The 25347-nt window shown below is 34.5% G+C and overlaps 1 protein-coding gene across 2 annotated transcripts in view; it reads right to left on the bottom strand.

Moving 5' to 3' along the window:
* Positions 1–25347, bottom strand: part of LOC142330002 (putative enoyl-CoA hydratase) — a 63643-nt gene that overhangs the window by 15893 nt on the left and 22403 nt on the right. For both annotated transcript variants that reach the window (XM_075375007.1, XM_075375015.1), the window contains exons 2-3: positions 20852–20972; positions 9013–9254 (exon numbers count right to left, since the gene is read on the bottom strand). In XM_075375007.1, the coding sequence (XP_075231122.1) occupies positions 9013–9254; positions 20852–20972 (363 nt within the window). The remainder of the gene's footprint in view (positions 1–9012; positions 9255–20851; positions 20973–25347) is intronic.

Here is a 25347-nt window from a genome sequence, read left to right as displayed (position 1 = left end):
AAATGTTTTAATATATTTATCTCTGTTTTCTTAATCAAGTCACATGTAACGTGAATTAACTCAATTGGCAGGTATTTTTCAATTACAGTTTATACATTTATGCTGATTTCATATATATATAAATATATTTTTTTTTTCTTCTTTTAGAGGGCAAAATTTTGCATTATCATCGCCCGAAATAAAATATTTTAATAAAAAAATAACAAAAAAGGGCTAGAACTAGACTAAAAAAAAAATTAAAAAAACAAAAACTTACAACTAATATCACAGCTGAAATATTTCTTAAAAGACATTTAAAATTAATATCACAGATGTAAACATAAAATTAAAAATACAATCAAATCTCTCTAATTTGAATTTCAAGGGACCAATATTTGTTTTCGATTTAGGGAGTCTTCTATTAAGAGAGGTAAAAAATTGTTCGAAAACACAAAATGTGTATATTATTATGTGAAAATAAAAAAGAAGATATATATAGTACAATATCTTTAATTATTTTTTGAAAAAAGGTGTGTAATTTTTTTGAGTTTTCTTCTGGCAGATTTTAAAATCAAGGGCATTTTCAATCTTCACTAATGCACTAAATACACCATCTTCTACTCAGTTTGAACTTTGAAGGTTATTTATTGCTGATTTCACGTCTTTTGCTGTAATTGTAATTTCTACTTGTTCCATTTCATCTTCTTCATGGGAATCCTTATCAATAGTTGAATGTGACACAGACGTGATGATATTATCATCGGTTGGAGTGACACTAACTACAATATCATCATCTAAATGTGCGAACAAGTCAAATGAAATTTTGTTCATACTAATGTTGAAGTTTTTACAAATTATACTCCATTCTTCTTCTGAAATTGAGAAAGGGTTTAAAAATTCATTTTGATTTTTTCCAAATGAAAATCCACAAGTTTTAAAGCAATTAACAATTGTTAATTGGGCAGACATTCCTCCATGATTTGTCAGTGAAACATACAACCTGTGACATAGTTATACGCGTTTTCCTGCAATCTTTAATACCTGCTATAATTTCAAGCAAAACTTCTTTTCTGTAGAGTTTTAAAATTTTTTATAATTGCTTGGTCAAGGGGTTAGAATTTTGACATTGTGTGGGAAGGTAGAAATTTTACTGTAATGTTCTTCAGAGGTTGAATATCATTATGCGCAGTAGTTATCTGTAAATAATAAAATGTTTCATCATATCTTTGTCTAGATTAATTAACTGTTCTGAAAATAATTTGGCTGTCATCCACGCTTTTTTGTTTGCAGTGTAAGTAACTGGAAGAGATTTTATGTTCTTGAAACACCTAGCATTGGCAGATTTTTCAATAAAAAAAAAAGTAACTGTCATGTTAACAATAAGTAACAAGGTAATTCTCTCTTTGCTGATCTTTCCAACATGGCATTTTTCATTTTTATAAACCAGCATACAATCTGGAAGACATTTATAAAATAGTCCGATTTCATCCAGCATTAAAAAGTTTTGTTGTTCTAGTCTTTTAACAAAGCAATTAATTGTTGTTTCTATGATTCACATACGTTTTCACTAACACTAGCACTTTCACTGTTAACTTTATATAATGCAATACCATGTCTTTTTTGGAATTTTTCTAACCATCCATTGCTTGCTTTAAATTATTTTCCCCCAACACCTCTGCAAATATCTGTGCTTTTTCTTTGATGATTGGATCCCATAAATTGACAGTATTATCTCTACATTGTTTGAACCAATTTCTCAAGCATTCATCAATATCGGCAAATTCCATCTCTCTTCTTATTTTTTTGGTCCACATTCAAAGAAAATTCTTGTGAAAAAAAACAAATTTTCAATTTTTTAAATTGTTGATACAGTGCTTGACCAAAATTTGTGAGCAATGACTTTCTTTTTTTTGTTACCCTTTTTTAGCTCTTTTATAATCTTTATTTTATCACCAATAGATAATGCTTTATATTTCCATTGTATACTCATTATAAAATGCGGCTATTAAAAATGTACAGTAGGCCTATGTATCCAAAGTTTAAACCAAAAGGAGCGAGAATACACAAAAATGAAATAAAAATTGAATTCTGCGAGAAAAACTAATACACTATATATATGTAAATTGTAAAAACACAATTAATAATGAAAATTTTAATGTTAACTACGTAAATTCATAATGCATACTGTAGTAAAATCTGACTCATTATGTTGTGCGTAGCCTGCTATAAGGAATAACACAGGATATTACTCAACATACAGTGGTACCGTGCATTTAGTTTTGTTATCGACTACTCTGGTGTCAGCAATAAAGAAGTCGGTATACCTAATGTTAATGTTGAAGTTAATGTTAATGTAATGCTGAAGTTGTATGCCTACCTATGCCTAATGTTAATGAACGGAAGTTCATTATCTGGTAGTGTACCAGATAAAATTCACAGTCCACGCTAACAATTGTTATACACAATTAAACTGAATTTACTGCTATCTATGCTTCTTTGGAAATCATGTACAGTATGTAAATTCTTTATCGAAAACGTTTAAAAAAAACGTTTTCATCAAAGAAATATGTATATCAAGTCCTTGAAATTTTTTAATAAAGGAGGAGAGTTAATTTGATTTGAAGACTTTTTTCAAGGGGATAAAGTAAATATTCAATTAAGGGAGTTATTCAAATTAAGGAGGTTTGATTTAGGAAGGTTGACATAAAAGGTAAACGTAAAAATAAAAAATAAATAGTATAACTAAAAATAAGTAGAATTTAACAAAGTTCAAGAGGGGTGTAGAGGGGCCCTTCTTGGATAACAGAAAGATTAAAAAACATAAAAACTAAAACTAGGTAAGAAAAACTAAAACTTACAACTAAGAAAACAGATAAAATATCACTAAGAACTAACAACTAATATCACAGTAAAAATCTTAACAATAACATAAAATTTATTTAAAAGGAAACATAAATAAAAATAAAAAATATATAAAGCTTCAATAAACTTAAATAAAATTTGAGAAAGTCTGAGAGCGGTGTAAAGGGTTCCTTCTCCGATAACAAAATAAAAAAATAACATATAAATCATAACAGTTAAAATAAAAAATAAAAAATAACTACGTTAAAATAACTCAACACCAGAAAAAAAAATATACATCACAATATTACATTTTGTGTAGAATATTAACACGTAGAAAATGCAACACACAGTCTAAAACTTCTTTATCATTGTCCAGTATTTGACAAATGTTCCTGGGCAATTTAAATTTACAATGCTAGTCCACATAACATATGCAATCCACATGAATGTGATGCACAGTTAAGTGGTAATCGCATCTTATTCATAGTGATGTGTTTTCTACTGACATCAGGTAACTGTGACTAGCTCTCATATGCCTTATCCACAATCAGCATAGGACCACTTCCTCTTGATGAATTTTTCTGTATGAGGAGTCCAATGGCAATACAGTATCTTTGATGTAATGGAGTTTATTATCTACTGTAGAAGTTCAGTCACCTTGCCACTTTACTTGAATAGTGTGTTTTATACAATTAATAAAATAGGATGCACTGACATGAGTGGTGAAGGATGGTTGACAACATGTGTCTTTAGTAGTAGAATTTGCATGTTCATTACCTGGAATTCCCATGTGGCTAGGGATCCAGCAGAAACTCACTTGTGTGTTGCGATGGTTACATTCAGCAATTGCATTATGATTTTGGTAAAGATAGGATGTCTAGAATATAAATCTTCTGAAGCTACATGAATTGCTACAAATAAAGATATGGCAGTACTTAGGGTTAATGATATTCAAAACCTTATTTATAGTGTATAGTTCAGTAGTAAAAACACTTGTAATACTAGATACCCAAACATTTAGGTTCTGTCATTAACAACAAATGCGCACCCAACACTATCATTCTGTTTCAATCCATATGTGTATGCTACGGCGTCTGGGTTTATCTTGGTGAAAATATGGTGAAATGTTGGCTGAAAGACAATAGGCAGTTTGATTCTTTACTGTATATCATAAGATCAAACATACAATTTATAAGGTTGATTCTTCACAAAGGATATAAACACGAATGCATTAGAAAAATAGAAGACATATCAACATTTATAAGGTGCAGTAAACATCAGGTACGAACACCTACAAGTGTGGTATAACATAGATAGTACTCATACCTTTTCCGGCTTTCGTGGCGCAAATAGTAGTGTCTTGGCCTTTCATCTGGAGGACCTAGATTCGAATCCTGGTCAGGCATGGCATTTTCACACATGCTAGAAATCATTCATCTCATCCTCTGAAGCAATACTTAACGGTGGTCCCAGAGGTTAAAAAAAAAAATAGAAAAAAGTACTCATACCTTTGGAAATTAGGATTTACAAGGACTGTGGCAAAAGCCGAATGATTTGGTTGTCCCTTAAGGCAGACAAAGTAAAATGCTAAAAGCTGGTCCTGTCAATCCAAAAGTGATGGCTCACCGCAGTCCTCAAGTATGCTTATGACACTTGTGACATGTGATGGCTTGATCTAAAGACACTTGTACCAAGCTGAAGGAAAGTACGATGTACAGCATCCAGCATTTTAAGCAGTATGACACGCTGAAGAATAGGCGACACAATCATAATCTAAATGGCAACAAACTAAGGAATAATAAAACTGTAACATACATGACTGATCGGCTCCCCAACTGGTGTTGCTAAGGACTTGCAGCATATTTAAAAGTTTGGAACATTCTGTTCTTAATTCTTTGATGTGTTTGACCCATGTACGGCAGCTATCAAAAAATAAACCTAAAAACATCAGCATAGACAGCAATTACCTCTTCATTCAAAAAGACTTGCGAAATAAAAGGGTCCTGCAGGCGAGAAAAGAGTACACATTTTGTTTTCTCAGGTGAAAAAGTGAAACTAGTAATCTTGAACCAAGCTTCAAGATGAGATATAGTGTTCTGTAGTAGTCTCTCTGCTGTGGCTGTTGAACAGGATGTAATATATATAGCAAAATCATCAACAAATAAAGAACATGAAACAGGTGGTTGCACACATTTAGTAATACTGTTGATGGCTACAGCAAACAAGGTACCACTTAATACACTACCTTGAGGCACTCTACCTTCCAAGGTGACACTACTCGATAAAGAATCTCCAACACAAACATGGAAAGTTCGGTCATTTAAGAAACACCTAATAAAAGCAAGCATATTGCCCTTGACTCCCCACTCTTTAAGGGTGTTTAGAATACCACATCGCCAAGACGTGTTGTATGTCTTCCTGATATCAAAGAAGATAGCGACAAGGCATTGGCAAAGTAGGAAAGTGTTTTGAATAGCTGCTTCCAGTGACACTAAATGGTCAATGGAAAATCGTCCTTGACAGAAACCACACTGTTCTGGAGATAAAAGACCATGTCTCTCTAAGTACCATGTAAACTTGCAGTTCACCATTCTTTCTATTACTTTGAATAAAATGCTTGTCAAGGAGTTAAGGAGATAGCTGGCTTTGTCTGTACCAGGTATAAGTACTGATATGACAATGGCTTCTGACCAGACAAGTGGGAAGACTTGTGTGGAGAATAGACCATTATAAATACACAATAAATGTGGTAAAGCCAAATTAGGAAGGTGTGACACCATACTGAGGCAAATGTTGTCAAGTCCAGGGGAGGTGTCACATAAGTTTTTTTGTGCATGACACAACTCGCTAAATGAAAATCGAACATTTAATTCACCAACCAAATCACTGATGTTTAACGGTAATCTGCCAAGTTACTTGCCAGAAGGTGATGAAAGGATTCTCCTTCATGAATAACTTTGACAATAAATTCTTTTGGTGATCCACAAATTGAATCTTCTTGCACACAGTAGACATAGGAGTTGAGTGTGAGATGGTGTCCACATATTTCATCCATGATGCCCTCTTAGCATCTAAGAATACTTGATGACATACCACTGTAGCCTTATGGTTAAAACTTAGGTATTCTTTTGTAGGCCTACAGTTAAATTTGCACAGTGTCTGCCATCGTTTCCTAATAGCACTTTGGCAGTCATCATTCCACCATAGAATGGAAGGGCATCTAGGGTTTCCAAATGTTTGTGGAATGTATCTATTAGCATCTTAAGTACCAGGTACGTAAAAAATGTAAATACATCATAGATACATAATTACAGATAAATATATAAAAAACAGATGTAGGTGATCCAGTTTTACTTTTTAAAATTTTTGATTTTAAAAAACTCTGATGTCTTGGGTTGGGCGGTTCCTCTACCATATCCTCCAGTATACAAGGTGATGGAGGGGAGATTTCGAAAATGGGAAGTCACAGATGACACCTCAGAGGGGATGGTTGTGAAGCCTCTCTTTAGGGAGCTTATTAGATGGCTTACCACCAGTTGTATTTACTCCTGCCCATACAGGTAAAACTTTGGGGACAGGAACTTTTAGAGGAATCCCACTAGCATTAGTTTCATAGCTGCAACTACCGACTTCTTATTTACCATTGTTAGCTCTGAGATAATTGCAGAAAGTGAAGCAACCTAATCAGATAACATCTGAACAAGTTTTTTTAGCTCATTGCAGGATCCACGCTGTTGGATACCTGCATTTACAGGTGCTTTATTTGATGTTGCAGCAGTGAAACAGACATCCAGTTTAACCAGAGACCTAAGCATCTTTTTATATTCTCTTCAGGCAGGTGGGAAAAACTATTGCTCAATACAGATTTTTAGGAATACCTTCTCTTCTTTACAAGTTGATCAATCTCATGAGCGAGCTGAATGTGTTCCCCACATTTAGCACATTTTTCTTCCTCCTGGCAATTAGTTTTGTTGTGACCTTCTTTGGCAAATTGAGTGAAAATTACAGTTTTTGAATAGATGTTGTAATATGGTCATACCGTTGGCATTGGAAACATTGTCGTGGGCTGGGGATGAAAGGTCATACTTGAACTGACTGGTAACCCACTAATCTTCTCTGGTGATAAAATTCTCTGGAAGATTAAATGTTAATATAAGGGAATGCATAGGCTCTTCCAGTCCACTCTGTTTTGTTATCAGTTTCATTTCCACAACTTCCTGAGTATGAAGCTCATCAGCTATTTCAGTTACATCCATCTCCAGAAGGTCATGGCAAAAAATTACTCCCTGGCTGATATTTAGGGTCTTGTGGCATACCACACTTATGTTTATGCCACCCATATTGTTGAAACATAACAGAGATCAACTCTGCTCATCATTAAAAGTTTCTATCAGAATTGTTCTATCTCTTAATTTTCTGATGTTCTTTGGAGAACCACCTGAACTTGTTACAACTTTGTTAATGAGGAAAGGCAAGACTTTTTGAAGGGAACCACCTTCCTGATTATTCTGAAGAACAATAAATCGAATATTTTTATATTGTAGATCTGATGCATTAGAATTTAATGTACTCTCTTCTGCAAAATTGTTATTCTTGTCAGACAAAGCTGACAAAGGTCTTTTCACTAGACAAAATTTGATGGTTTTTTTCAGATGGACCACCAACCATCATGGAATTTATTCTTGGACTTAAAACTTTGAGTCAATAATGCCGACCTCTGTGGTAGAGTGGTAGCACTTTTATCTTTTATCCAAAAGGGTTTAGGTTCAAATACCAATCAGACCTGTTATTTTTTACACATTAAATCACTTTTTTTATTAAAAAAAACACATAAGCAGTAGGGAAGCTATATAAACAGATGACGACCTGTAGTTACCAGAAGAATAAATAAATAATTTGTTAGCCAGACATGTACAAACTAATTAATAGTAATATTCCTGCTTTGTTTTTATTAATAATAAAATCAGCAAGATCATGGTTTAGTGTCATGAATTATCAAATACTTATAGCATTTAAAAAGATTGCTAAAATTAAATTAGTCTCTGGCATTAAATGAACAAACAGTAAACTCTTTCCAAAATGAGGTTTGGGTTTTTATTGAAATTGTCTACTAACTTGTATATTTATTTTTTCATTATAATACTATACTAACACAAAACTTGTTAGTGCATTATGTGAGTCTCACAAAACAGTTACCATCTTCTAAATTGTTTTCAACATGATGCTGCTGTAATAGATCTAACAAGTTGAAGGAATTAAGACAACAATTTATTCAGTAAGTCTTGTTACTAACAGTATGCAATACGACTGTCACAAAAGGAATATTTTTTGCAATTAATTGTACGTTATATTTTTAAATCTGGTTAATGTTAAAATAGTAAAAAATATAAAGTTGCCAATTTACAAATTATAGTTTGAGCAAGGCAGTTGGAGAGAACAGATTCGAGTGAGGGAGTGATAATCTGATATCAATGAAAAATAGTGGTAATAAAGAGTACAGTTTACTATTGCACTCAAAAAGAAATTTAAGGAGTGGATGACTCATGTAGTATATGTAAGAATTGATGTTTTGTTATGATGTTATGAATTTTGTCATGATATGTTTTGAATTGATGTTGTTAATGCATTTACTGTTTTTTTTCATCTCTATCAAATTCACTCATAAACCTTACAGAAAATCAATTTCTTATATTAAATAAAAGTTATTTCTATTTATAATACACATCCAGAATTTTCCTAAGAATAATACATTTAAATATTATAGAAAAGAGAGTATACATCAATTAGCAAATTTAGAAAAAGCTATATTTTTTGAAAGAGAAGAAAGGTGATGTTTATTTTTATTCAAGAACAATTTTCAACCTAAATAGGAGCAATATTTAATGTTTTTCTTCTTGAATCAGAAGAAAACAAAATACAACTTCAGCAAGGAACCAGGCATTTCTTACACTATATACAATTTTGAAAATTTACGTTAAGATGTAAATTGGAAATCTACAAATGTAAATCTGTAGCTATACAATAAAATAAGTTAATAGAGTTGAAATTCAACTCCATTATAACCACATCTCATTTAAAATCAGTTAATAAAATTTATTTTGGTGTAAAAAATTAGTCGTTCAAAAGAATCTCACATGCAGTTAATAAATATTTTTTAAAAATGTGTATAAAATATGTCAACTCACGTACTAGTGCTAAAAACTTTTCATAAAAATTCTTATCATTTGCAAGTTCACTGCAGTCCAAACCTGAACAAAAACTTCCACCCTCTCCATGGATAATAGCTACTGATGATAAAATATCATTATTAAACTTAGCTAAGCCCTCTTTTAACTTGACAGCAGTAGAATAATTTAAACAATTCCTTTTTTCAGGACGATTAATTCGAAATACTGTGTATGATCCAAATTTTCCAATACACAATTCATCATCTGGAAAGTAACAAATACTATATAAACCTTAATAACAAAGCTGTGAAAAATTAAATAATAATGAAACTTTGACTTATGTGTTTTTATATAACACATAACATTAAAAAAAATTACTCAAAATTTGTAAATTTTGAATGAACAACATTCTAAATGTTCAGAAATTTTTTCTGTTTGTGAGTATTAAAATAATCACAAAAATTACATGATTTAAAATTACTCCTCAAATACTTGTTAAAGAACAATGATCCTTCAAAACTTAATTCAAATAATGGCAATACATCTAATGGCATAACTCAGTGTTCTCTAGGCAGCCTCTGAAGAAGATTGACTCAAGAGTAAACTCACAAATTCATACTAAAGTATGGATTTGTGTTTTCTAACCTACTAACAAATTTATTTCAAGTATGCATTTTTAATTACTATGGAACATTTGCAAACATCATTTTTTTTTTACTTTTGACTTTTCTGTAAAAATGGATTGTATATTTTTATATGGCAAGGGCTATTCACAAATGTGAGGTGAGAGTCAAATAGCGTCCGCATTCATGCCCACTATTCTAAATACTGTAATCCATAAAATTACTTTAAATAAAATGCACTGGTTCACTTGGTTCTTTAATACTTCTTTGTTTATTTTACACATTTAGTTACATTATATTTTATTATTTTTACACTGCGTCACATTATATTATTAATGGGATAAATATGCCTGTTTGTAGTTATGAATGTGATTTCTGAATGTGAAGTGAACAATACAATATATTAATTAGTATACATTTTTAGCATCAGCTGCGTATTAAGCTACCTAGAGATATATTTGTCAATAAGAAAACGATACAGTACAAAGTAAATCATAAGAAATGTAATAAATAACATATGGGACCGAACAAGGGCCCTATTATACATCCTTGTCATTTTGTGTTCTTTTGAGGTTTTAATCTTTTATGATAAATCAGTTTTCAGGATGAACTGTTTGACAAGATTGGTTTCTTTACTTTGTCGCTATTTTTGATCAGGTGCAATGTTTTTAACTTGGGAAAAGGACTAATGACCACAATATTGAAAGAAAAAGTTAATGATCCTTGATATTAAATATATATATATATATATATATTTAACACAAAAGTGAGGGGAAAAAGGGTGAGAGGTAGCTTCTGATTACTACTCTATATGATCTACAAAAGGTCTGTTTTAATATCTAACCACATTTTTTCTTGAAAAGTATTTGAATGCAATCACAGTATGGTAATACTGTGTAATACTGTAATACTGTGGTAATACTGTTACCACTTGGTGGTAACCAAGTGAGCACAGGGTGAATCAGTTGGCAATGGTAATTGTGACAGTTAATGTAACAGGTACGTGTCACATGTTTATTTTGTGCATAATGACATAATGTGATGAACGTTATTGCATTGTGTCCAGTCAAAACCTAGGTGATATGCGAAGTGAAACAGTTTGTGAAATTAAGCAGGCTTTTGAGAATGAAGCTATGGGAACTATACAAATTAAAGAGTGCTATAACCATTTTTAAATTCATTGAACTTCAGTCGAGAGCAATCAGTGTGCTAGTAGGCCATCAACAAGCCAAAATTCAAATGTTATTAACAACATATGCATTTTGATAATGGAAAATTGTTGACTCATTATTCAAGAAATTGCAAACGATATTTGGGATTAGTGATGGTTTGGCACAAAAAATTCTAATGGATGGTTTAGGCAAGCACAGAGTGGTGTAAATCCATGCCAAAGTTGCTTTCATTTGAACAGAAAGAGAGTTGTTTTGGTTACACCAAAACAAATCTCATAGGAACTTCGCACAGGATATGCGAAGTTCACCAACTATGATCCTAATTTCCTAAAGACTGTCATAACTGGTGATGAATTTTGAGTGTACAAGTACAACTCGTAAACAGAATCACTTGCCACAGTAGAATTCACCATCATCTCCAAAGCCAAAGAAGGCTCTGATTTAACAGCTATATGGATATAATGATGAATATGTCACTAACAGGTGGTATCCAAATCAAAGCAGAACTACAAAAAATGTTCTAGCAATGAACGGATTGCTGATTAAGTGTATGGTAAAAGGGGCTAGATTGAAGGAGATTAAGATTGGAAGCTACGTTTTTTTAAAACTATTTGTATACTGAGAGGAGTCAATTTTATTGTCTGAGCTTTAGGCTCAAAATATAAAATAAGCCTAGGAAAAAAAATTTCTCATAATATACAACCAATTGAAATAACCTATCCTGTCCATATACTTCTTGGTTGTTCATCATTTTATGCTTGAATTGAATGAATGCATCAATGAACAAACCTTTATTTACCTTGTGCAGAATATGACAAAAATAAGAAATACAATATATTTTTTTTTTTTTTTTTTTTTGTCTTCAGTCATTTGACTGGTTTGATGCAGCTCTCCAAGATTCCCTATCTAGTGCTAGTCGTTTCATTTCAGAATACCCTCTACATCCTACATCCCTAACAATTTGTTTTACATATTCCAAACGTGGCCTGCCTACACAATTTTTCCCTTCTACCTGTCCTTCCATATTAAAGCGACTATTCCAGGATGCCTTAGTATGTGGCCTATAAGTCTGTCTCTTCTTTTAAGTATATTTTTCCAAATGCTTCTTTCTTCATCTATTTGCCGCAATACCTCTTCATTTGTCACTTTATCCACCCATCTGATTTTTAACATTCTCCTATAGCACCACACTTCAAAAGCTTCTAATCTTTTCTTCTCAGATACTCCGATTGTCCAAGTTTCATTCCATATAAAGCGACACTCCAAACATATACTTTCAAAAATCTTTTCCTGACATTTAAATTAATTTTTGATGTAAACAAATTATATTTCTTACTGAAATATAATTAGGAAACATAATACCTGCAAAGGATAACCTGCGCACAAGCATGAACCACTTTATATAATATTTCTAAAAAGGGAATATAAAAATTAAAACTATTTTTAAAATAAATAATAATAACTAAAAGTTCCTACATAAATAAATGAAAGTTCTTATAAACAAGAAAAAATAAAATAAATTAAAATTTAAACTTATTATCTTAGAAAATTATGAAAAATTAAAAAACTGAACAAAATAATGCTATAATAAATTAACACCCATACCCGTGCTTTAAAGTCTATCATTCTAGATTTAGTAAAATCAAGGAAGTACAATATGAAGATGATGTAAATAATATTTATATTGTTGCACACTTTTATGCTTAGTATACTGCATAAACTGGAGGAAAACGAATATTGTTATATCTGTTATGTTAACACTATTTTGTAACAACATAAAATAATGATAAATAATCTTAATATTATGACTATAATTATAAATTTACCCTTATAAGTTTTGATTAGCTTTGTTATACAATTATATACAAAAAACCAAAATGTTATTAAGATTGGATTAGAAAATTAAGTAATTATGTATCAATTAGACAGGATAGCAAAAATATGTTTAGATTAGTGGTTTGTACACAATATTTGTCATTATCAACTCATTTATTTCTTTAAGGAGTTTTTGTTTATTCTGCTATACATAAATTTAGCAAGAATAAGATTTATTAGTTTAGCAGAAATATACATGAAATGTCTTTTGCAAACCAACAGGTCATTTTGGGGTATTATAAAGGTGATACTAGATGGTCTCAGATTATATGATGAATCACTGTTATTAAAGAAGTTTATATTTTTGCTAATACATAAAACAATGCTTTTGACGCAGAGCTGTCTCATTGTTAACACATTAAATTCCCAGAATAGGTCAGCTGTAGGGTAAAATTTGGGTCTATTGAGGCTGCTTTTATTAAGTTTTTTGAAGCACATACGCTTTATTAAAGTGCATGTTTCTTGTCCCACCCCATGAACATATTGCAATACTGATCAGGCATATGCAAAATATACAAATGTAGCGATACAGTTATTTTTTTTAGTTTACTAATTTGATGGAATTTAAGGATTAAGTGTAATTCTTTTGCACATATTGTTAATGTGCATGTCCCATTTAAGGTGAGGGTATCCAGACATCAATATATTTTGTTTTATTTATTTTTTCTAGTTTGGGACACAGACATGAAGTAAAAGTTGGCTTTTTGCAGTTTATTGCATGCATGGTTAAATTATTTAAGTTAGGAGGCTGACTACCATGATTTGTAGAAAACATCATAAACATACTTTTTTTAATATTTAAGGTAATAGATGTTCGTCAAACCAAGCTTTGACACCCCTAAAATGTTCTTCAGCTTATCTTATAATCTCATCCCATAAAGAGCCTGTGAAAACCAAGGCAGTGTTATCAACAAAGATATTATATCACAGTTTCTTAGTTTTAGTAATTTATTTATGTACAATAAGAAAAAGATAGGGGGTAAAACTGATCCCTGTGGTAGGCCACTTAAGTGAAATACAATGTAGAATACCCAAGGATTCCTACAGTATCGACAAGATACAGGTATCTTTGTTGAATATAATTATTTGCGATCTGTTTTTTAGGTAACTTGTACGTAATTTATAGAGTTAGCTACGTATTCCCAAACTATTTAATTTTTGTAGCAGCTTTGAATGTGGGATGGTGTCAAAGGCTTTTGCCAGATTTAAAAATACGACTATAGTTTTTTTATTATCCTTAAAACTATTTAATATGGACCCGATAAGTAATTTATTGCATCTTGGATGATTTTCTTTGTTTGAAATCCATATTGATTTGCATGAATTATGATGAATTTACTAAAATATTTTGTCACTCATGATTTGATAATTTTTTTCATAAATTTAGATAGACCATTTAATAATCTTATTAGAGCTAATTTGTGGGAATACAACAATCTCCCGACTTGAAGAGTGGGATAATATTAGCAATTTAAAATTTATTTGGATAACACCTTATGGAAAAACATTTATTTATTAATTCTTTAGGCTTAGCTATATGTGGAGAGATTGTTTTTAAGAGTAAGTTTTTGAAATCATAAATATCAGGAGCTGAATTATTTTTGAGAAGAGTAATTATATTGGTAATTTCATTTTCATTTGTTGGAAACAGAAAAAAAGAACCATGAGTTGTCATATCCGCATCTGGTTGATTGTCATGCATAAAAGACATATTTTCATTTAAAAACTTTTCTGTATACTCCTTACCTATTTGAACAAAATGGGCATTTAAAATATCAGGGTCTATTTCTGGAATAATTTTTGGTTTTTTAATATTTAATAGTTCATTTATATAGTCTCACGTCTTTTTACAGTTTCCTTTAGCTTGTAAAATTTTACTTTTATAATAATAATAGTGTTTATATTTTTTAATTAGTTTGCCTAAAAGATTTCTGTATTTTTTATATTTGGATTTAGATTTTTTTAGATTGTATTGTTATTTACCTTATTTTCCATTCCGAGGTGGAGGGCAATGCAAAAATGATTGGAGATCTTAGTTTTAAGCATTGATCCAATAATATTTTCAAAATGAAAATTAGTATTCTTAAACAATATATGATCAATACAAAATTCAGTATTTTATTGTACCCTTGTGGGTTCATTTGTATATAACTTGAAGCCATTTGATAACAGTATACTGAAATACTTATAAACCTTTTTTTATATTTCCATTTAAATGGAAATATATCCCCAAAGACAGTAATATCACTCCCTAAACCTATGTAAACACTCATTCAAACTATTAAGGAATGTATCCACAACTGCAAATGGTGATCTATAAACTGCAATGATGGTAATCTTGGTAGAATCTTGTGGATTCTCAATACTCAAAATTCTTAAATTTGCTTCAAGTATTTCAAAATTAATTCTTTTAACTTTTAGTTTTTAATTGAATAACACACAAATACCATTTGCTATAAATACCAGGCTCATCATACAATAATTAACCATTTAGATTATAATTAAATTGCTCATGATCAGTTATCAAAGTTTCTGTTAAAATTATTACAACATACCTAACATTGCCATTTTGAAGTACATACGCAAATTCATTAAAAATTTCTATTTAAGCTATATAAGTAGAATTTTGATATGTAAATAAAAATCTGAATTTTGATTATACAATGTTTCAAAAAATTGGCTACAGTACACTTTATTTTAAGGTAAAAGATAAAAACTTACCTTTACCTAAGCTTCTTCAGAGGTTGCATGGAGGGAGTGGTGTGTGCTGCGCTACTATTGAATGTGGCACTGGTGTTTGATTAGGTTCTGAAATATTTTTTTCATTTGTGATATATTGAAAACAATTTGTGGAATTTAGATTCTGTTTGTATATTTAGAATGCTGCTTTAGTTTAATGAAGTGCTTTTATGTGTTATTTGTATTATGTGAAAAGCTGCTTCCTGTGTGATGTATGCAGAACTTATAATCTGAGCAGTCAAGTTTGTATATCCCAGATAACTCCACCATGTTGAACACTTGTGCCTGGGGTAGTTGAATCTGCATCATGCCTGGGTGGTCACCAGTGAAGCCATGAGGCTCCTTGAGGACAACCTTGAAGTCCTCTTGGTCCAGGAGCCATACACAATTAGGGGCAGGGTGGTCAGCTTCTGAGGGGTGGATGTTATTCATTCTTGTGGGAGACAGCTGCTCTGCATGGTCGTAGTTGGTTCAGATTTATTGGGTATCTTTTGGATGCCCCAATGGTCAGATGAGCAATTCACCATCTTGTGAGTCATGAGGGGTATACTTGATGTCGGGATACTTCCAGCTTGGATGGAGTATCGATGTCTTGCTGAAGTTGGGCAGGATTCTGGATGGTCTCCTGGGTACCTGAGTGCTGGTTGCTCTGGATGCTAATGCCAAGTCTTCCGCCTGGGGTTTACCACTCACTGACCCCCAGAGACGCTGGTCTCGCTGTGGAAGCCAGGAACCTCTACTTGATTAATGATGCAGACAACCACCAACTTTCTCTTCCAAACTGGGAGAAAGTTACATAGACGTAACTTTGGTGATGGGCGAGTTGCTGCGAAGTACAAGTAGTTGGACTCTCTGGCCCAAGGCTAGTGTGAGCGATCATAGGCTAATAACCTATGAGATCGTTTACAGAGGCGGTCTAAGAACTCCAGATTTGGGTCGCTATAACTTAAGGGGCCTGGATCACCACAAGCACAGGGAACAATTTGGCCAGGCCATCAACACTGGCTGCGATAGGGTCCTGTGGCAGCCATGGCCAATGGACGTACCCTTAGGTAGTGGTCAGTCCGCTAATTGGAGAGTGCCTGGAGCTGTCATGACCGTTGCTTCTGGGGAGCCGTCTGTTAAACGTACGCGGAAACCCGGGAAAAAGTGGTAGTTTGGAGAGGGTGCTCTTAAAATCAGGAAAGGATCCTAGTGAGGTCGGCAGTTATCGGCCCACCACCCTCTTGCCGGTAATCGGCAAGTTGCTTGAAAGGCTGGTTGTGGAACGGCTCTGGGAAAGCATTGAGGTGAACCGTTTTCTAAATCTAGGTTAGTATGGTTTCACGAAAGGGGTTGGCACCGAAGGATTGCATCTTAAATGCTCTTGCCGAGATGGAAAGCGCAGACTGTAAATATGTTTTGCTAAATTTTATAGACATGGAGGCACCATTTCCTTACTTGTGCTGGAATTCTGTCTTCTATGAGTTGGAACGCCGTAATATTCCCGTAGCCCTGCAGCCCGTAGTATGTGACTATTTATCTAATCATACGGCTCTGTTTAAAGATGCGCACCTCGCTGTAGAAAAATCCGTTACCAAGGGAAGCTTGCAGGGTCCCGTTCTTGGACCGCTGCTGTGGAACTTTTGGTATTTGAGAGTTTTTGGGATTGACATTCCCAGAACGGGTCACGGCCTAGGCTTTTGCCGATGGCTGTCTCCTTTTAGTTCGTGATAATTCACGACCGCAGCTAGAAGATCGAGCGCAAGCGCCCTTGTCAACCGCGGAGGGCTGGATGCACATTCAAAATTTAAAGATTTCTGTGCCCAAGACGAAGTCTTGCCCTTCTCAAGGGTACAGAAAAATTATCGTACAGTCTTACCCCCACATTAAGTATAGAGGCTGTGTAATCAACCGAGTGAAAGTTCATAAGTACCTAGGTGTTTTGTTTAATGAGAAGTTTCTGTTTAGCAATCACTTTAGGCAAGCAGCAGATGACACCGTCAACTTAGGAGGATTGCTCGGAAGGGCTATGGGTTGTCTGGCCGTCAAATGTACATGGTGTACCGAGGTGTCTTCGAAATCATGGCCTCTTACGCGGCGCCCGTTTGGGCGCATAGGTTGGATGTAAATAGAGCACTTCTTCCAAATTTAAGGAGTGCCCAGCCCAGAGCCTTAATTGTATGCATGGTGTTTTTAAAACAATCTCCTACGAGGATACCATGGTATTGGGAAAAGCTCTCGTAATCGGTTTGGTGATGAAAGTTCGGGCAGCCATCTGGAGATTGCGAAGAGGCCGGGAGGCCGAGGTATTTGGGATACGGTTTCGAGCCGCGCCATTACCGGAACGGAACGGTGATCACAATTTCCTTCAGTTTCCCATCTGCTGCTTGCGGAAGAGGATGCAGAGCCTCGCGATTGATACATGGCAGCTGGAATGGGACACCACGACTAAGGGAAGATCCCTGTGCAAGTTTATACGGGATCCGGGTGGGGGGCATGTTATGCCTCAAGTTCGTTTTTAGAGGCAATGGGTCCCCAGGTACTCACCAACCATTTTAATTTGAACCAATATCTGTTTCGGTTCCGCCTGGCAGCTGATGAGCTGTGCGTCTGCGGGGAGGTCCAGTGAAATGGACACCTGATGTTTGACTGCCCTGGTCTTGGGGGAGCTAGAGGCTGAGCCACCCTGGAACTTAGAGGTCAAGGGGAAAATTAGCCACTCACAAGCAGCAAGAGCCGCATTGTTGGACCGTGTGGGAGTTCCTTGATGCGGTTGCTTTGTTCAACCAACATCAGTAGTTTACTTAAAGGAAAAACTCCTACTGCAATGGTGCAGGAAGCTAACCTAGAGATATATGGATGACGACCAGCCAATTACAGCTCCAAGCACTTTAATATGGTGGACAGGTACTTGCTGGCATTCAGTGACCTAGGCGTGGCAGCGAATTGCTGTCTAGACGAAGTAATTTTTAATTTATGGATGTCATATATATTTTTAGTAGTTGACAGGGTACACCGGCCCATGTTAGTAAATACATGACAAGTGAGCAGTTGGGATACGTAAGCTGGTGGTGTATGGCACTGCGCTTAGTCCACTCACGCCATTAGGTAAGCTCTAGGAGCTAATTAGTATACTGGTCACTAAACTGTTTCAAGGCTCAGTAGCCATTTGTGGCACAGACATTCATCAAATGCCTTAGGGTGACCAAATGGGGTGGTGGTGGGAGAAATGCCAAACAAACCAATTCCAGTTAAATCAAATTTGTTTTTGATTTAACATAAAAATTTACATTTTTATGTAAATTTTGGCTGGATGTGTATTTTATTTAGTTTATAAAGTAACCTGGTTTTTTTGAAGTTCTAAATAATTTTAATGAAATTATGTTGTTTTTAATATGAGTATTTTGAATGTGTTGTCTTTGATTGTGTTTTTCTGTTTTTTGCTCTGAAATTTGTATGGTTTTTGTTTATCGCTGTTTATTGTATTCATTTGCTTCAGTATAAAAGTTATAAATGCCATTTGTAAATGGTAATTAATGAACTATGCATGTAAGTATATTAAAGTGACCAGTGTTGTGGTAAATTATTAACATTTTATCAGTGATTAATACCAACTCAGAATATTATTATTTCTTATATATTATCTTAAGATACTTTATTAATAAACAGTCATTACAGATACTGTCTGGGTAAACGTTTCCAAAATATTTAGCAAACAAAATTAACAATGCCATAGCCATTTTTTTTCGCTACACTATCTAGAAACATAGAAAGAACATTTTCAAATGTAGTGATTGTAGATTTCATTTCTGAAAATTTACTACCACTTTCTTAATATATTCATTCAATTAAAAAATAATAAGAGAGTTGTATTTTCCTGCTCTCCATATATCATTGTTTATTCTCTTTGTTATTTGCCAGCAACATGTCATCAGCACAAATTAGAAAATGATCATGAATTGTGATTAGATTAATCTCTGATATGAACAGGCCCTAATGTTAGATAGTAGTATGCATTTCTAGTCTAAATCATAGCTGTACAGAACTTTTCATTATCTTTGTATGTATATCCATGACTAGTGTGCTCTACAATTACTTTTTTTACAGGATACAATATACATAATTTGTATTGTTTTGATTTGGGCAAGTCCATATTCTACTGCTTTTTTTTGATAAAACTTAGTAATAGTAATTACTACTTGAGTTTTATCATTAAAATTACAATAATTATTCTTCTCTTTCAATTCAATTTCCTTTACAACCTCTCTTGTTTTTTAGAATTCCTTGCCTCATATTAATCACTGCTCTTTCAAGATTTTCAGAGAATCCTTTTGTTTCACTGTATAAGTCTGTATTGTTCTCACCTTAATATGTATATTACCAATATATTTTTGTTACCTCCATTTTTACCACTATCATTTGGGAATTTATTAAACTCCAACAAATTGTTTTGGCTGTTTTATTTGAAAGTATCCTCTAAGTGTATGTTGTTCTGTCTTCTACAATAGAGAAGTTGATATCTATTTAAATCTACCTCACTGCTTCCTGACCAGGAATACTGGTTCCTGACCAGGAAGCAGTATATTCTTGCAATAAACGAAGAATATCCTACTATAATTATTTATTCTTATGATCCAAATTTCAATTAACCTATCTAATTAAGGTGTTAGCTCTTGTTGTTATACAACCTTTACTGAACCACATTGTTCTTGAATTTTCTCCCAAATTAAAAATAAGAAGGATTAGTTTTACTAAATGTGGGAGCACGTTTTTGTTATCAATCTGATGTACCATCAAAATTATTTATATCACTGTAAGTAGTCAATTAACCATTTCTCTGTGGCAAGATAGAAAAGAAAAAAAGGAAAATTGCCAGATTGTTGTTAGATTTGGATGCAAGAGGATTTTGAACTTTTTATAAACAAAAGATTTTTTATCATAATCTACAAGTTCTAAATGTAGGCTGTATATGTATACAGCGTATACATATTCAGGTATACATATACCTGAAATAGCACTGCAAAATTAAAAATCTAATCGTTTTGTAAATAAAAGCACATTGTAATAATTCTAGAAGCAAAGAGGAAAGCACATTTTTATAAAATAACATTTTTTTCCATTTTCAGTAAAACCATTATAAATCTGAGTGTTTTTTGAGTGTTGACTTGATTTAAAGAACAGTAAGATATGTCATTTTAAATAAAGAATTATTAAATATTGTACAAATGGTTGGTAAAATATTTAGCCTTATAATTCAAACTTAAAGTTACCAATTGAGTCTATGGTCTTGAGACCATACCTAACAGCTAAAGAAATATTATCATACCCAGGCTTAGAGTACTTGATATATAACAGAAGTGTATAGGTGAAATCTACTTTCTCTAAATGAAACTGAAACTGCTTTTTCATATTTCAGTGCAATGTCTATAGTGCATATAGATAAGTAATGAAAGATAAACCATTTAAATACCATCATTTATATCAGCTCCATCAAATGTATGCTTTATATAAGTACATTGAAAAATTTTGAAAGCACTGCTAGTAATACCAGTCAGAATCATCCGCTTACATAAAAGAGCCATTTCAATGACCTGAAAACATAATAATAACATAAATAAATCCACCTAAACATGTTCCAAATGTAAAAATAATAATAATAAGAAAAATAATTTTTTTTGTTTTGGGGAGGGAGGTGGAAATGCATTTATGTATGTAGTGCCAGGCTCCCACTGGTGGTCTTATCAAACTGCCATCAGCAGTCTATCAACTAAAACCACCTCGCTTTCTACCAGGACTTGACCTGGAAACGTTTTACAATTATTTCAGGCCAAGTCCTCCTATCCTAGCCTGAAAAGGCCACTACCTAGTTTTCACCTGGCTCAGAACTATCAGGTTGCCTTTCTTGGCCCTGAGAATGACCCAATGAATCGAGCCAGACTCTACCAGCTGCTCAGATCACACAGCATCATCACAACCACATTGTGGAGGCTAAGTGCTCTGAGATCTGCCTCTAGTGTCTTTCGATCTGCCACCCACCGAGCACAATTGAAAATGGTGTGCTCTGTGTCGACCCATACACTAGGGCAATAGAGGCAGTCAGAAGACGGCGCTTTCCGTGTAGCATGGAGTTAAGTGTGGAAGTAACCACAACCTGTTAAAAACTGGGTCACATACAAAGTGGGTGTCCACCTCTCCTTGCGATCCACAGTCCTATGGTCTCTTGCCAGGCGAGGAATGTGCGAGTCTGTTACTCCCTGGCGATGGTCTCCTGGTCTTCGCGTACCCGTTGCTCTCTTGCCAAAAGAGCAATGGATGCAACGCCAGAAACCACCAGAACGGCAGGTTCGGAAACCTACGATACGCGGAAATACCTCCGATACTCGCAAGGCTGCGGTGCTTTGCACCTGTGCAAATCGCTTTTGGTTTCCCTCTCGAAACTTCAACGCCTGGGCCCACACTTCCGCCCCGTACAATAGGAAGGAATGCATCGTGGACATCAGCAGTCATCGTCTGCTGGCCTTCGGTCCGCCGAAATTCGCCATGAACCGGCTGAGAGCGGTTATGGCTCTTGCGGCTTTGTCGGCGCCTCTCCGTAGCTACTCAACAAAGCTCAGTTTCCGGTCAATCATCATACCGAGATACTTCGCCGCCAGTTTGGTCTCGGCAACCTCATCCCTGACCCACAAGGAGAGGAAAGTGTCAATATGCTTGTTCGTTAGAACCACGATCTCCGCCTTGTTGCTAGAGAGAACCAATGGTCGTCCAGACAGGTGATGACACTGTGCATCGCTCGGCTGAGCCTCAGTTGGGCACGCTCCATGGCGCGATCTGCAACATAGCGCAAAGTTATTAGTGTACCCAACCAAGGCCGAATAATAATAATAATAACAATCCTGAAAGCACGGAGGCCTTTAAGTGAGATAGCGAGCACTTAAGCTACTCCAAACATTTTAACAGGAAATGCATCAAGCCTAGACTCTGATGCAATGCTCACCGTACCATGTGAGACGGTATGAGCTGATATCGGCAGCAAAACATCCTCCGTGATGTATTGCGAAGGATCGAAAGAGTCCTTCTGCAAGGTCTCAGACACCCTGGAATTAGAGGTGGAGGCCGTCAGAAGGATGGAGAAAAGAAGCAAAAAGGGATAGCCTAATGGAAAACACAGCCGATAAACAAATATTTTACATTTTTTACAAAGACTACAGATTTTTATGATTTTGCATAATCTGTAAATTCTAAATATTATCTAATTCTAAATATTATTCTTATGTCAATGTCTTAAATAAATATAGGTCCTTGCGCCTGATTTGATAACATTTCTTTAAAAATGGGTGTATGTTTTTAAGTGGCAAGGACCCTTGCTATGTTGTGTTATTTTCGCGGTTTTAATGTACAATGAGTGTTCGTTTTCTGGATGATCTGTTTGACCAGATTGGTCTTGAATGGGTTGTTGGTTTTTTATCAGGGAGGAAACACATTTTTCTTTGTTGTTTGGGAAAAGGGTTAACGACCATAGCAATCGATGCCCATAACCCCGAAGAAAAAAAAATGACCAGGACAAAATCCAACACACGTCCCTGCGTTACATCTACGCATACGGCCGGAATGGGAAACGACAACATGCTACTTCAGTACCTTCACTTATGTTGGTCAGCGAGGCAATGGTATTGTTCAGAAGCTCCCAGTGGAGAACGGGATTGGCGGTCCCCAGATGATCGCGATTGTGTTTCTCGGTTTCGCTGCTTTCAGCGGGATCGGGAAGCATGACCGTGATCTGTTTTTGCCGATGTTTGGTGAAGTGGTGATGGGGAGTGTTTATATCTCCTCCCGATGGTGGAAACCGGATTAAGGGCTAGCTTTTTTTTTTTTTTTTTTTTTTTTTTTTAGGGCGAAAAACGGAAGTACGTTATCATCGCCCGGAAAATAAATAAATAGATAAATAATAATAGTAATATAATAGTATAATAATAGTAGTATAATAGTATATAATAATAATTATAGGTTTTTAGATAAAATTAAAACTTAAAACTACTATCACAGAAACAAAATCCGGAATGGGTGTAAAAGGCCCATTCTCGGATAACAAAAACACTAATATGTAACTTAAAACTATGTTAAAAACTATCACATTAAAAATAAATAAAATTTAAAATTAAAAAAGGAGATAAAACTTAACTACTTAACTAATATCACAAAAATCTTACAACTAATATCATAGACGAGTTTAAAAAAAAAAAAAAAAAAAAAAAAAAAAAATATGAATATATATATATATATATAGAGGAAGAAAAAAAAAAAAAAATCCGATAGGGAGTGTAAAAGGCTCCCTACTCGGATAACAAAAACAATACATAGGACAATACATACAATTACGAAAGAACACATACTTATTAAATTTTTTGCATTAACCCTATACTATGTAAAAATATAAACATCCGGTTTAAAACCTCCTTATCGTCACGCAAGATACCACGGATGTTACTAGGTAATTTAAATTTACGACGCAATGCCGCATAACATATGCAGTCCACGAGTATGTGGCGCACAGTCACGCGGCAGTTGCATCTTGCGCATAGAGGTGGTTGTCCTCTTGTAAACAGGTACTCGTGTGTGACTCTCGTGTGTCCTATCCGCAATCGACAGAGAACTACTTCCTTACGCCGGGGTTTTCTGTATGAGGAGTTCCATGGTAACACAGAATCTTTAATCTGACGGAGTTTATTATCAACAGTAGCTGTCCAATCACCTTGCCACCTTGTTCTTAATAATTGTTTTACATAGTTAATGAAATCAGAAGTAGCAACTCGGGTGGTGAAAGGAGACTGGTTACATGCTTCTTTGGCAGCGGAATCTGCATGTTCATTACCTGGAATCCCTACGTGGCTAGGGACCCAGCAAAAACTTAATTCTGTGTTGCGATTATTCAACTCAGCGATTGCGTTGTAAATTTCAATGACGATAGGATGTTTGGAATAAAAGTTCTTTAAGGCTTGGAGAGCACTACACGAGTCACTGCAAATAAGAATTTTTCTATATTTAGGGTTAATGATGTTTAGAGCCTTATTTATAGCATATAGTTCAGCGGTAAACACACTCGTAATACTGGGGAGACCAAACATATAAGTTCTCTCATTGACAACAAAAGCACACCCAACCGTATCGTTTTGTTTCGATCCATCAGTGTATACAACCGCGTCTGGTTTCGTCTTGGAGAGAACACACTGAAACATCTGCTGAAAGACGATAGATGGTGTTGATTGTTTATTACATGTAGTTAGGTCAAAATTAAAATTTATGAGGTTTATTCTCCATGGAGGATATGAGCAAGGGTACATAGGAAAGAATGACGGTGTGTCAACATTTATATGCTGCAGCAGACGCCAGGTACGGACACCTACAGGTGCAGTACGACGTGGATGATCTTCATACTTTCCTAGATTAGGATTTTTAAAGACTGACTCAAGAACCGGGTGATTTGGCTGTCCTCTGAGACGAGCAAAATAAGATAATAAGAGCTGGTCTCGTCTATCCCAAAGTGATGGTTCACCACAGTCTACAAGTAAGCTTGCGACAGGACTTGATCTAAACGCGCCTGTGGCAAGCCGAAGGAAAGCATGATGTACACTATCCAGCATTTTAAGCACGGTTTGACGAGCTGATGAGTAGGCCACACAACCGTAATCTAAACGGGAGCGAACAAAGGAATAGTAAAAACGTATCATACATGATCTATCGGCTCCCCAGTTGGTGTTAGTAAGGACTCGCATCATATCTAAAATTTTGGAACATTTTGTTTTCAATTCTTTTAAATGTTTGACCCAAGTAAGACGACTATCAAAAATTAAACCTAAAAACTTAACGTAATTAGAGATAGTAATAGTCTCACCGTTCAGAAAAATTTGCGGAATAGAAGGGTTTCGTAGCCGAGAAAAAACTACAAATTTTGTTTTTTCGGATGAAAAT

The sequence above is a fragment of the Lycorma delicatula genome, chromosome 1 (assembly GCF_047948215.1).
Source record: "Lycorma delicatula isolate Av1 chromosome 1, ASM4794821v1, whole genome shotgun sequence".
Classification (NCBI taxonomy): Eukaryota; Metazoa; Arthropoda; class Insecta; order Hemiptera; family Fulgoridae; genus Lycorma; species Lycorma delicatula.
This window is presented reverse-complemented; position numbering and strand designations above follow the sequence as displayed.